Below are 14,095 nucleotides of genomic sequence, written 5' to 3'. Positions count from 1 at the left end.
GCTTAAATAAGGCAGCCCCTTTATCCTGTCACAGGGTCTCTCTCCCTACCTATCCTTACCTGTTTTGGATAACAACCTTTCTTATTTCTAATAGATTTATTTCTCTCATTTCCTTCCCTCCTTATAGTTTTCCTCTCACTTTCTCCTCTAGTTTGTCATACTCTGGCTTTAAAACATGCAAACATGTGCCTTATGGGGAAAAAAAAGACAATTTTAATTTACCTTGCTTCTTCTTTACAAATGTATTGTGGCTTCTTCTTATAGTCCAAATCCAAAACTCTATACCCACCCACTGCCTTGAACTCCTTCCTCGTTGTGAAAGTAGGTTGGGGCAAAGAGAGAATTCATGCCCCTCCCAACTGCTCAAACAAGTAAAGGTGCTGTTATTTGCTACCTTAATACAATAATTATTTTATTGTATCTCACAATTTTATGGATCAGGAATTTAGACTGGGCTCAGCTAGGCGATTTTCCTGTTTTACTGACATCATTGGAGATCACTTGGTGGTATTCAACTGTCAGGTAGGTTTATCTGGAGGGTCCAACATAGCTGTACTCTGGTGCCTGGTGCCTTGGTAAAGAGGGATGACGATGTGGGGCCTCTCCAGCATGATAGCCTCAGAGAAGTTTGCTTTCTTACATGCCGGCCCAGGGCTCCAAGAGCAAATGTTGCAGTGAGTAAAGCGGAAGATACAAGGACTTTTATAATCTGGTCTCAGAAGCCACATGGCATCAGTTCTGTATTATTCTATTGGTCAAAGCATTCATAAACATGCCAGATGCAAGGGGAAGGCATATGGACCCTCATCTTTTGATGGGAGGAATGTGATGGATTTGCAATTATGTTTTAAAATGACTACAGATAGAACCACTGAGAAAGATTCATGGTTAGCTTTGGGGTGAGGATTGGGAATTAACCTGTTGATAGCAGAGGTTCACTAGAGTCAGCAAGGAATAAGGTCTCCTCTTGTACATTTTAGTCATACTATACCAACATTCTTAACCACTGCTTAGCCATCAGCCTCACAACCTAACAACTCCATCACAGTTGTACTCCCTAAGATCACCAACAATGTTAGAGTCAAATCCGGTAGGTTTTTCTTTGTTTTTGTCCTCTTGACATTTTTTCTAAATCTGACACTGGTCAGACCCAATCTTTCTTTAATCGTATTCTTAAATATCAGTTCTATCACTGGATATGTTACTGTTTCTTGTTCTCACTCTACCTTTGACAAGGCCATTCTTTCCAGACTATAACTCTGAGTCTGTGTCCCCCTATGGTTTGGCCCTTGAACTCTTTTCCTAGTCCTATTGGAGTAGTCCCATTTTCCCGTGTAAAGCATGCGCCTTTCATTGCTTCCATATCGTGACTACCAAATACCTCCCAGCTCTATTTCTTGCTCTTTTAGCATGTTAGATGTAGCTTCCTAAGCTATCTAGATATCAACAGTATTCCCTCCAAATAATTCTAAGACTTTTAAAAATTGGTTTAATCTTCTTACCCCTAAAATCACCTCCCTTACCAACTGCCTCATGACAATCAGTTGGTACCATCACTGAGCTTGCAACCCATGTTCTTAAACATAGAGTAATCTTTGACTCCACATCTAATCATTCATAAAGCTGTATTGTCTATCAGATTAAATGTGACATTTATGTGAGAGCACTTCATAGTCTGTAAAGCGCTACACAGGTGATAACATGAATCTACACTTATAATGGATTTGCAGGCTCTGCTTCTCATTTGGCTTCTACAGACTCATCCCTCACCAACTTCTTGCCCTACCTCTCTCTTTTTTCCCCATCACCCAATTTCCCAGTCACTCAGGCCAACAGAATGCATTCTATATACGCGACCTGCTGTCCCCAACATCTTTGCCTGTATGCATGCCACTTATTTGCCTCAGTTGATCTTTATTTCAACAAGTGTTTGCAGAGGAGAAACCTCGCTGGCTCCTTCTCCTTTCTATTTTTTTTTTTCAGAGGCTACCCGTCAGGTCAACATTGCCTTTTTCAGGGAAGCTCCACAAGCCTGACCTCCCATGAAAGTACCTTAGGACTGGCTTCTTGCACAGTACACAACCTTTACTTATAGAGGGGTTGAAGATTATTCTTTATTCATGTCTTATTTCCCGTGCTCCTGGAGGAGATGACTCTGACTTCCACTGACTCTTTTGGGGGCTTAAGTCAGGGTTGAGTACCAGAGGCCCTAGATAGCTGGATGTAGATTCTGGTAATATCAAATGGATCTTTGGCTTATCTGAGAGGTTCTGGAAGCTGGGACCTGACCTTGCCCATTTCCCTCTTTCTTCTGTTTCCTATTATTTCCCACTGTTTTTTAAAAGTTTTTTTCTTAAGTTTTCACAAGAATAAACATTGAAAATAGCATTTTCACAAAGATTGAACTAGGAAAGGCCACACAATCAACACATATTACATCATTATAGGTAAGTTAGCAGGAAGATTTCAGACCTGGGCTGGCTCTGGAACCACATTTTACACCGTTGAAAATAAAAGCTGGAGTACAGCTGACTTTCCCAGCCTCAGTTGTTAAGCTGGAGAGCTGCACCTGGAGCCAAGCAACTTGCCCTGTCCTTTCCACTGCACCCTCTAAGAAATGTAATTAGGAGAAATAAGTGGTATCTCATTTTGTATAGAGCTTTAGCAATGTACTATTTGCTTTCTAGTGTGTCTATTGTCTCGTTTGACATCTCTCAAAAAGTGATGAAACGAAACGCTTTCTTTGACAAGTTCAGAGTGTTCTTGGTTCCTGCGTGGGATTCTTCCAAGTCTGAATTTGGTAGTGGGAAGAGAAGGAATCCGGAGGAAAGAGGATGAGAAGTTTAAAGGAGAGGAAACAGAAGCAGAGAAGCTGCAAGGTGCCTGCAAGTTGTCTGGGGAGTTGGAGGAATGGGAGCGTGCCCCGCTCTTCCTTATGGGAGAGTTCCAGCTCGGCAGGACCTTTTACCAAGGCTCTGATATCGTGCTGGTTTCCGAAAGCCCCAGCCGAGGGTGTGCAGCCAAAGGGTGACAGAAGGTGAGGCACGTGCTGGGGCGCGGGTGCTGACCGCCGCGGCGCGCCCTCCCTCCGACGCGCGGAGTGCGGGGCGCAGACAACCAGGGGCCGGCCTAGGGCTTTCGGGGAGCGAAGCAGGGCTTCCGAGGCGCCGGGCGAGGATGGAAATGGGAGGGACCCGATGCTCCCGGACACGCCCCCGCCTGGTCCCACGCCCGGGTCTTCTGAGACCTCGCGCGGCCCAGCCCGGGAGCGGCCCAGCTATATAAGTCCCAGCGGAAGACCGGGGCGCAGAGGGTCCTGCTGGCGCGAGGGTGGGTAGGAGGGGACCCGGGGACTCGGCACCCAACGCCGCGCTACGTCTGCAGCCACCGCCTCTGCACCGCCGCTGTCCGGCGGTCGGTTCAAAAAACAGAAATCGGGTTTGCTGCCCGGCGGACAGGCGTGAAGAGCAAGGGAAAGGAACTTCCTCCACCTTCCGGGCTAGAGCCGTTTTCCTCTGCATCTCCAGTCTCTGAGTGAAGATGGGGGGCCTGACAGCCTCGGACGTACACCCGACCCTGGGGGTCCAGCTCTTCTCAGCTGGAATAGCGGCGTGCTTGGCGGACGTGATCACCTTCCCGCTGGACACGGCCAAAGTCCGGCTCCAGGTAGCCAGGCAGAGGGATATGACAAGGAGTCTCAGGGCAGAGGGGACGCTGTTGTGCGCATTCCATTTGTTCTCTGCTTTGGTGTAACCACTGTTTCTAGGTAGGGTAGGTGGCCTTCCAAAGCAGACTGGCCTTGTCCCAGGGCTGGTGCTTTAGGATGGGAAACTGGAACTTTTTCTGGGATTAGCTGAAGAACCACCAGGGCCACAGAGAATGGGTTGACCATGACTACTACCAAATTCTCCCAAAATTTAGGGTGCACTTAGTATTCTAAGAGCCGAGAATATTGGCCTCTCCTGAGTTTACTAGTCAGGTGCTTTTTCCTTTCTTTGATTCTTCGGGTGTTCTGTCCTATCCTACTGCCCTAGGGGTTCTGGAGAGTTCCTGGGGAGGGAGATATTCAAAATGTGCATTGTAGCCAGCCTCCCCCCATCTGCGCGTGCGCGAACACACACACACACACACACACACACACACACACACACACACACACGGGGTAGAGGGAGGTGGATGGAAGAGGGATGTTGCTGAGAAAAGAAACGGAAAATAGGAACACAGGGGGAAATCTTGGCTTAAGAGTGAACTCAATTTCGCTCCCTTCTGATCTGCACCTTTCTTATTTCCAGGTCCAAGGTGAATGCCCGACGTCCAGTGCTATTAAGTATAAAGGTGTCCTGGGAACAATCACCACTCTGGTAAAAACAGAAGGGCGGATGAAACTCTACAGCGGGCTGCCTGCGGGGCTTCAGAGACAAATCAGCTCCGCCTCTCTCAGGATCGGCCTCTATGACACGGTCCAGGAGTTCCTCACGGCAGGGAAGGAAAGTAAGCCGTCAGCGTTCCTGGGAGGGGCAGAAAAGCCTTGGGCTCCGCTCTGTTCCAAACAATGTAACACACCAAGGAGTGGTTTTCATAACAAATTGGCGAGAAAACATTCATATTTGAACTCTCCCTTCCCCATATGTTAGCTCATTGTTCATAGAAAGAAAAAAGTATGCAAAATTGATTTTTTAGATGCAGATTTATACTTGCAAAAGTCACCCAGTCATGGAAGTTTTGTGCCCAATTTGGATCTCCATCTGGAGAATATGGGTGGGCTACAGAAAAATGTTTAACTTAAAGTTCTCCAAACAGGGAAGTATATCAGAAACATCTATGGAGCTTGTCAGAAATCCAAACAAGGACTACCGTGGTGCTCTGAGTCTGAATCCTCAGGCGAGAGACCAGTGTCTTTCCACGAGCTTCCCTCATCATTTGGGTACGCAACAAAGTTCAAAACCTTCGGTTTGAAGCAAAGAAAGCCAGACTTTGTGAAGAGAGTTGAAAGGACAGGAAAAGACATATTTCCTCTTAAGAGGTTCCTCATAAGGTCCAGGAAAGACCACAGCAGAAAAAGTGGACGAATGCTGTAGGGAGTTTGTTTAGGGGAAAAAGAAAAGGAAACATATTTCCTGAGTACCAGTGCACTCTAAGAATTCCTGTCACTTTAGGTAGCATTTATTTGAGGGCTTAACTATGAACCAGACACTGTTCTAAGTGCTTCAGATACATCACAACTGGAAGGGTACTAGTATCACTATCCCTTGGCAGATGGGAAAACTGAACACAGAGCAGATTCATCACTTGCCCAAGGTCACACAGCTGGGAGGGGGCAGAGCCAGGGTTCAAACCCACGCAGTCTGGCCTCAGACTCCAGGCTCCTAACCCTGTTCTCTACTGCCTTCTGCACTTCTCATACGAGTCTGCCTATCATTCAAACTACACGACAATGCTGTGAGTAAAAAGTGTTAGCCGAATATCAGGGCAGTTAAGTAACATGCACAAAATCACACAGCTAATCAACATCAGAGGCACTTTCATGTGGAGTAGACAAGCCAGAGAGAAGATGTGCTGATGGCAAAATGAATACATTAAGTGAAATCCACCTTGTAGATTTCATCATTTCTGCTGTGAGTAACCTTCAATGCTATAACTTTATGGGATAATTTATAAATATTGTCTATACAAATATGTAAGTTATACTTACCCACACAAGTACTTTCAAAGTGAAGATAAAGTCTGGATGTTACTAGACCAAAACTGCATTTTGATATTTATAGATGTAGCAAGAGAGGAAACACAAAGGAGGTAAAGTTGCCCATTCAGGTGGTTTTCTTCACAGATTGACTGTTCTACCAATTGTTGTGGATTTGGGGCACCAAATTAATAGGATATATGTTGGCAGTGTTCTATGTTATATAGATTCAGTTTATTTAGTAGGCTTTATTGAACTGCCATGTGCCAGTAACTATGTTAGATGTTTAGATGGCAGATGTGTCTCTAGACAGAGCTTACAGTTGAGAGTATGGGGTGTGTGGGGAGAAGTGAATAGATGACTATATTCCATGACACATGCTGTATTACAATACAGTTCTACTTCACTTAACCATGGGGATACATTCTCAGAAATGAGTTAGGAGGCAAATTGGTTGTTGAATGAATATCACAGAGAGCACTTACACAAACCTAGATGGCATAGCCACACCTAGGCTATGTGGTATAATCTATTGCTCCTAGGCTACAAACCTGTGCAGCATGTTGGTATTGAATACTACAGGCAATTGTTACATAAAGTTAAGTGTTTGTGTACCTAAAAATAGAAAAGGTAATGCTTTACACTACAACCTTATGGTGGTTGGGATGTCACTAGGTGATAGGAATTTTTCAGCTGTGTTCTAATCTTATGGGACCACCATCACGTATGCAGCACATGACTAACTGTAATTACAAGATGGTGGCCATATTAAACACAACTAGTTAACCTAGCCGTGGAGGCATGGTCCGTGAGATTTTCCTGAAGAGTTAATGTCTGGATCAATTCTGGACGGGCCAGCAGGAGTACTCCAGGCAAAGTGGTGAGAAAGGACTTTCCAAGTAGAGTGAAGGTCGTGTACAAAGACTCAGTGAGGAGCAGAGTGAACGTAGCACAGGGAGGACATGTTGATGAGAAAGGAGGGGTGAAGCCACAGAGACAGGAGGCAGCCAGATCACAGAAGGCCTTGCGGGCAGTGCTAAGGAGTTTGGATTTTATCCTTACAGTGGTGGGAAGTCATTGTAAAAATGTTAAGCAAGGGAGTGGCATAAACAATTTACATTTTCAAAAGATCACTTTGGCAGCAGATAGAGTATATATGTAAAAGGAGTAAGAAAGAGGTAAGTTAAAAAGCAAGAAATGATCAGGGTATGCCCTAAAGCACTGGCAATAGGGAAAAAGAGATGTCAATCAGAAAGATTGAGAAAGTATAATTGAATTGACTTGGTGAACAAATAGAAGCAAGGCATAAGGGGCAGGTAGAAATATGAGATGACTTCCAAGTTTCTGTTTAAAGATACCCTTTATTGAGAGAGGATGTATAGAAGCCATCTTAGGGGGAGGACAAGAAATTTGGTTTAGGCCATGTCAACAGGTAATGGCCAGTAGGCACATGATTCAGTTTATTTAGTAGGCTCCTTTTATGAGATAAGTCTGGGCCAGATTCCAGGAAGTCACAGCAGGGACTATCAATAGGGTCAAACAGCAGAGAGTGTGGAAAGGACTGAAAAGTGATCATTGTACATAACAAATAGAAGCTCACTGATTTTCTAGTAAAAACATCTTCAGCAGAGTAGTGTGGTATAAGCTATATTGTAGGGCACTGAGGAAGAAATGGGCTCTGAGAAGTAAAGACAAACAATATGTTTTGTAAATAAATTTCTTTTAGTTCTTGAAAAACAAACAAACAAAAAACCACAGGCTCTTGTCCAGGAAGCTTGATTGGGAAGTGAAGAGAGGGATTTGAAAGTTGGAGATGGGAGGATAGGATGAGTACATCAAGATACACTACATTGTAGTGCAATGCATTACAAATGTGAGCTAAAAGTGAAGGCATTTGTAATCATGTGATATTGCCAGTTAAAAGACAGCTGTCAATCATATGCCCAGCTCCTGGTACAGCATGATGAGAAGAGTACAATCATGATAGTGATTTAAAACTTGCCGCCAGTTTTGTGGATTTTCTTTGTGCTAGACAGTGTAAGCTCTTTATCGATATTATTTAAATCACACAACTCTAGGAGGTAGATATTATTATCCCTATTTGACAGATTAGGAAACAGAATTATAATGACTGAGAAAGTCTTTGCTGAGTAAATGTTGCTGAACCATAATTTTATATTTACTTAATGATAGAAATGAATATTGGGCTTCAAGACTATTTGTATTTAATAATATCTGTCTTGCGCAACATAAGCTAATTTTTTCAAAATTTTAAGACAAAAATCACTTTCTTCTCTCCTGTCTTCTTATTTTTGTTCCCTTCACATGATGTAGCCTAACACTACTTGATGGCCCATTTTGGTGCAGCTTTTGTCCACTGGGCCTCTTCTAAGGCCACTAAGTCCCATAATTAACATTATCATTCGTGGGAGAAAGATCAAGCCTCATTGGTGACAGGTGCCTCCTCACAGTCAGATAATACTGAAAAGAGGGCTAAATATAGGAAAGAACCAAGCTGAATACAGGAAAGAATCAGGCCACTGTGAAAATAAGCATTGTGTTTTCTTGTTCCTTGAAAGTCTTCATTTTTAAAAAATTTCAGACACCTGAAGTTTTCTAGCCTTACTCTGAGTTGATACACATTTAGTACATGATCAACACATGAACAGGCATTAGAGAAGTAGAAAAGCTGTAAGAATACAAAAATATGGGCCAGGTGTGGTGGCTCATACCTGTAATCCTAGCACTTTGGGAGGCCGAGGCAGGCGGATCACCTGAGGTCAGGTGTTAAAGACCAGCCTGGCCAATATAGTGAAACCCTGTCTCTACTAAAAATACAAAAATTAGTAGGGTGTGGTGGCATGTGCCTATAATCCCAGCTACTGGGGAAGCTGAGGCAGGAGAATCGCTTGAACCCGGGAGGCGGAGGTTGCAGTGAGCCAAGATCGCACCACTGCACTGTAGCCTAGATAACAGAGCAAGACTCCATCTCAAAAAAAAAAAGGACAAAAATATGAACCACTGAAAATTAAAAAGACATGCATGCATTCTAAGTCTTTAATTTTTTTTTCTCTCTGGATAGCAACACCTAGTTTAGGAAGCAAGATCTTAGCTGGTCTAATGACTGGAGGAGTGGCAGTATTCATTGGGCAACCCACAGAGGTCGTGAAAGTCAGACTTCAAGCGCAGAGCCATCTCCACGGTATCAAACCTCGCTACACGGGGACTTATAACGCGTACAGAATAATAGCAACAACCGAAGGCTTGATGGGTCTTTGGAAAGGTAACTAACTTCAAAGTGGGTTTTATAACCACCAAAGCACATACATACAACTAGCAACTTATTGTAAAGTAGAGTTAGTAAACATTTTCCTTTTTTTTTCCCCCAGGGACTACACCCAATCTGATGAGAAGTGTCATCATCAATTGTACAGAGCTAGTAACGTATGATCTAATGAAGGAGGCCTTTGTGAAAAACAACATATTAGCAGGTAACTTCTGATTTCATACAACAAACAGGTCTGCGCCTTTAGAATTTCTTCTTGGAGCTTCTGCAGCCACCTTATACTCAGTCTCTTAATTCTAATAGTTTTCTCTTTTTAAAAATTAAGTAATTTTGAACCATATATAACTTTATGAGAAACAGGAAAAGACCAAAATATTAAGTTAAAGAAGTTTTGCCACAACAAAAATATTTTGCGACAAAAATAACAGGCAATTTCATCTTATGTCAGCATTATTCTCATTTAATGCTAATATATGGGACTTTTGTTAGAATCTTATTCTTTATACAGCAGAATTCAGGAGGTAAGTCCATCCTGCACTATATCCAAAAGATCTAGTCATACAAGGAGCTTATCAATGGTCTCATCCAAAAAGTAAATACCATAAGATAGGTTCTTAAAAATAATATTCTAACAACTTCTAGAGACATTAAAATTTCCCTTATTTCAATAAAAAAGTATTAGATGCTCATATATTAGGCATTATTACAGGCCTTAAGGGCACAGAGGAAACTAACAAGTTATTTTCCTAAAGTGTTAACAATCTATTAAGCCATTTACTCTTTACCTTCTTCTTCTAGTGCAATACATTTCTTATTTTATTTATTTATAAGACATCTTCATTGACCTACTGTTATCAACAGGTTTATAAAGATATGACAGATAACTAAATTGCAAGCCCCCAAAAGTCTGATGTTGACCTGTTTCATCGTTCCATTTTAGATGACGTCCCCTGCCACTTGGTGTCGGCTCTTATCGCTGGATTTTGCGCCACAGCTATGTCCTCCCCGGTGGATGTAGTAAAAACCAGATTTATTAATTCTCCACCAGGACAGTACAAAAGCGTGCCCAACTGTGCAATGAAAATGTTCACTAACGAAGGAACAACGGCTTTCTTCAAGGGGTAAGATATGATCTTGTGTATCTGTAATGTGTTCTGGCTGTCTGTGTGCTTTGGGACACTCTCATGTCAAGCAACTGACATTTAGCTTACAAGCCTTCGTATATTCATATACTTAGTATTGACTTTTCCTTGCCACAGTTTTCTCCAACCCACCAATTCCACTGTGCCAGAAAGTAAAAAGCCATGATATTCAAATTTTCTCAACTTTGATCAAAGGCTCATTCAAGACCAATGCCTTTTCCATTGGTCCCAATCTATTGGAAATGTAGACAGTATTTTGCCTTCTCTGGGCAAGAAAGCTATAAAGTAGAGGGAAATCATAATAGAGAGCTACGAGAGAACAAGATTTGATTTGATTTAATTTGTTGGACTCAAGTTTTAACATTGTAAAACTAGAGATATCACCACCGATCTAGAAAACTGATGCAGAAAAGTATTTGATTTGGGTAATTATTACACTCACCTAGAAACAAGTGTTGTATAATAAATTACATATTTCCATAATGCAATGTTGTATTGGAAACTACCTTCCTAAGAAAATATAGTATGGGCTCGGCGTGGTGGCTCACACCTGTAATCCCAGCACTTTGGGAGATGGAGGCAGGAGGATCACTTGAGCCCAGACTGGGCAACAAAGCGAGACCCTGTCTGAACAAAAAATTTAAAAATTAGCTGAGTCTGGTGGCACGCACTGATGGTCCCCTCTACTTGGGAAGCTGAGGCAAGAGGGTCTCCTGAGCCTGGGAGTTCGAGGTTTCAGTGAGCTATGATTGTGCCATTGCACTCCAGCCAGGGAGACAGAGCAAGGCCCTGTCTCAAAAAAGAAGAAGGAGAAGGAGAAGAAAATACAGTGTTAAGTAATCTGTCAATATATTCCACAAGGATTACACTAGTAGTTAAATAATAAAATTCTATTACCTTTTTAAACTGTAAGGCCATTCCTCAAGCTTTATAAATTAAGCATGAATGCATCACACACATTTTATAAAAAGTTCCAACTCATCATAATCTGTACTTATGATACATTAATACAAATGAAGTGCATTATAAAATTAACTTAAAATGGATATACCAGTTATTAAACCATTAACCATTTAATAATTTTATTTTTTTCAAATTTAAAAACTTTAGGGGAGAAATATTACAACATGAATGAACCTTGAAAATGTTATGCTAAGTGAAATAAGCCAGACACAAAGGACAAATACTGTATGATTATACTTAAATGAGGTACCTAGAGTAGTCAAATTCATAGCGACAGAAAGAATAGAAGTTACCAGGGGCTGGAGGTAGGAAAAAATGGGGAGCTGTTTAATGGCTAGAGAGTTTCTTTTTGGGGTGACAAAAAGGTTCTAGAGATGGATAGTGGTGATGGTTACACACAATGTGTATGTACTTAATGCTACTGAAATGTAATTTTATGGGTTTTTTTTTTTTTTGCAGTAAAATACCCCACATTGGGAAGTGAAGAGAAACATGTTAAGAGACTTGAAGGAAAAAAATTGGGGCGGAGGGGTGTTTTTTATAGGTTAAACAATAAAAGCCATTTAAACATTAACAATTTCTCTAAGGACAAGAATTGTCAAGATTGAGACAGCACCGATTTCTTGACTCTACTTAATACTTCTTTGGTTTCTCTTCTTCCTTCCCCCTTCTAATAGTTTCCTACCTCCCATTCAGAAAGCAAAGCAAAACAAGCAAAAATTCCCCCTTCCCTCAAAAAAGGAAAGAGTTTTTGAAAAAGTTCATGTCAGAGAAGAGAAGACATGTTTTGGGAGTAAAGGATATTTGTGGATTTATATAGTTGTGATCATCAGGGCTGTGTTGTTCTGAAGTAATATAGGACATCTTGAGGAAAATTTATTTTCAGCAGAGGAGGGAAAGATGAAGAATAGATACTTTTAAGCATCTTCACTTGAGGAGTGGCAAAATGAGAAGCATAACCTGCTATAATCACTTTAAGAATTTCAGACTGAGTGTGGTGGTGCAGTCTCTAGTCCCAGTTACTCCGGGAGGCTGAGGTGGGAGGATCGCTTAAGCCCAGGAGCTCGAGGTTGCAGTGAGCTATGATTACTCTACTGCATTCCAGTCTGGGTGACAGGGTGAAGCCTTATCTCAAAAATTTAAAAAAAAAAAAAATCAAACAAACTAATCGAACGATGACATGCGCTTTTCTAGGTTGGTACCTTCCTTCTTGCGACTCGGATCCTGGAATGTCATTATGTTTGTGTGCTTTGAACAACTGAAACAAGAACTGTCGAAGTCAAGGCAGACTATGGACTGTGCCACATAATCAGCTTCAAGAAAATGATGTAACATACCAGTGGGAATCTTGCTGACTGGATCATAAAAACAAAACTTATTCACTTATTTTAACCTAAAAAGATAAAGGAATTTTGGCAGAGAATTTTGGACTTTTTTATGTTAAAAAAAGGAAAACTAATGCCTATTTCATATAAGTTTTTTTTTTTTTTCTCAGTGTCTTAGGAAGGGGAAAGCAAAACATTCAGCATATACCCTGGCAAATGTAATGCAGATAAGCTACTGCATTTGACCATTTCTGGAGTACAATTGTGTGAATGAATGTGAAGAACTTTAACATGTTTTAATTACAATTCCAACTGGTGGAAAAGAAACTGAGTGAAATGCAGTTCATATTTATAAATACTTAAAAATGAAGTTATTAAAAATATTAGTTTTTATTTATTAACCACAGTTGTCAGTTAATATATTCAATAAAGTATTGCTAATACCTTTTAAAGTTTGCCTTTTGAGATCTATACCTGGGTGTAAGAGTCAAGTTCACCTACAATACAATACTGCCCAATAGCAAGTCTTTAGAATAGCAAGTTTAAAGCCTAAAGCACGTCTTTAGAATCATAGGCATGAACCTACTCTGAATGTTACTAGTATAGATTTTTAATGTTTAGAGTCCAGATTTGATGACATCTTTAAGAACTTCTAATCTAAGACACTATATTCATTTTGGCAGGATTGTTACTAGAGTCCTGGTATCTGTGCTAGCATCACATAATTTTAGAGCTGGAGGGTATTTCTGGGAAGAGAGAGGAACAGTTTGAGATTCCTACTAAGATGAAAACGAAACTTCATGGAATCTTTCAGCAAAGCCAAATTCAAATTCATCATTAGCACCTCTAGTAACCTTTTTAATGTCTACAAACTGCATGCAGAAGAGATAGGGAAACAGTAAAACAGATATTAAAAGAAGTTTTTAAGACAAAGCCCAGCCTGATTTTAAGCCAAATACAAGGATTGGCAGCTTGGATGAGCAGAAAGGTTACAGGCTGCCAGACATCAGTCTAGTTCTGTTTTAATCAACTCCACATTACATTTACTATTGGGGATTCTCATCTTGACCTCATGCATATCTTCCCCATTCATTACCTGCAAAAGTGTCTCGTAGCAGATGTCTTCCGTGTCCCACACATACCATTTTGCTCTTTAGTGCTTGCTGGCCTGACTTCCTATTGCCATGTCAGCACCTGCCCTTTTTAGGGTCTTCTGGCCACCAGAGCCAACTTTACTCACCCGTGCATGGCATTCTAGAAGAGCAGTAGGGAAAATAATACAGCCCCAGTGCAGCCCTTAACCACCAATAACCAGTAGTAGTTGGTGTACAAATATCTCAGTTCCTTCAACTGTCAGGTGGAATACCGCTGAGGGATCAAACTATAGTAACACACAGTAGTGTTTTGCTTACTATGGTTAACTAAAAAATCACAGGGTCTTCATGCATTTGGAAAGGATACTTTATTTCTTACAAAGAGTTACAGCCTACAAGGTGGTCATTCTGCAGGCTAGAAAGCGTATCCTCCAGCAAAGACCAGAGGCAGGCACTTCTAGGGAAGGGAGAGTAAGACAGAAATTTAAGTTGAATGTGTTGGCCAAGTAAATGTATTCAACAGGCTACAGGTGGACTCATGAATATTCATGAAGGCAGTCCTGATGCATGCATGTTAAACAAACATGCATGTTACACCTTGGGAT

The 14,095-nt window shown here is 41.3% G+C and overlaps 1 protein-coding gene across 1 annotated transcript; it reads left to right on the top strand.

The window, feature by feature from the left end:
- Nucleotides 1-3,308: 3,308 nt before the first annotated feature.
- UCP1 (uncoupling protein 1) lies at nucleotides 3,309-12,848 on the top strand. Its single transcript, XM_032147581.1, has 6 exons — nucleotides 3,309-3,666; nucleotides 4,293-4,491; nucleotides 8,763-8,963; nucleotides 9,070-9,171; nucleotides 9,907-10,087; nucleotides 12,266-12,848. Exons 1-6 carry the CDS (start codon nucleotides 3,541-3,543, stop codon nucleotides 12,378-12,380), a joined length of 924 nt encoding a protein of 307 aa, XP_032003472.1. The 5' UTR covers nucleotides 3,309-3,540; the 3' UTR covers nucleotides 12,381-12,848.
- The last annotated feature ends 1,247 nt before the right edge of the window (nucleotides 12,849-14,095 follow it).

The sequence above is a fragment of the Hylobates moloch genome, unplaced genomic scaffold (assembly GCF_009828535.3).
Source record: "Hylobates moloch isolate HMO894 unplaced genomic scaffold, HMol_V3 SCAFFOLD_3, whole genome shotgun sequence".
NCBI classification, from domain to species: domain Eukaryota; kingdom Metazoa; phylum Chordata; class Mammalia; order Primates; family Hylobatidae; genus Hylobates; species Hylobates moloch.
This window is presented reverse-complemented; position numbering and strand designations above follow the sequence as displayed.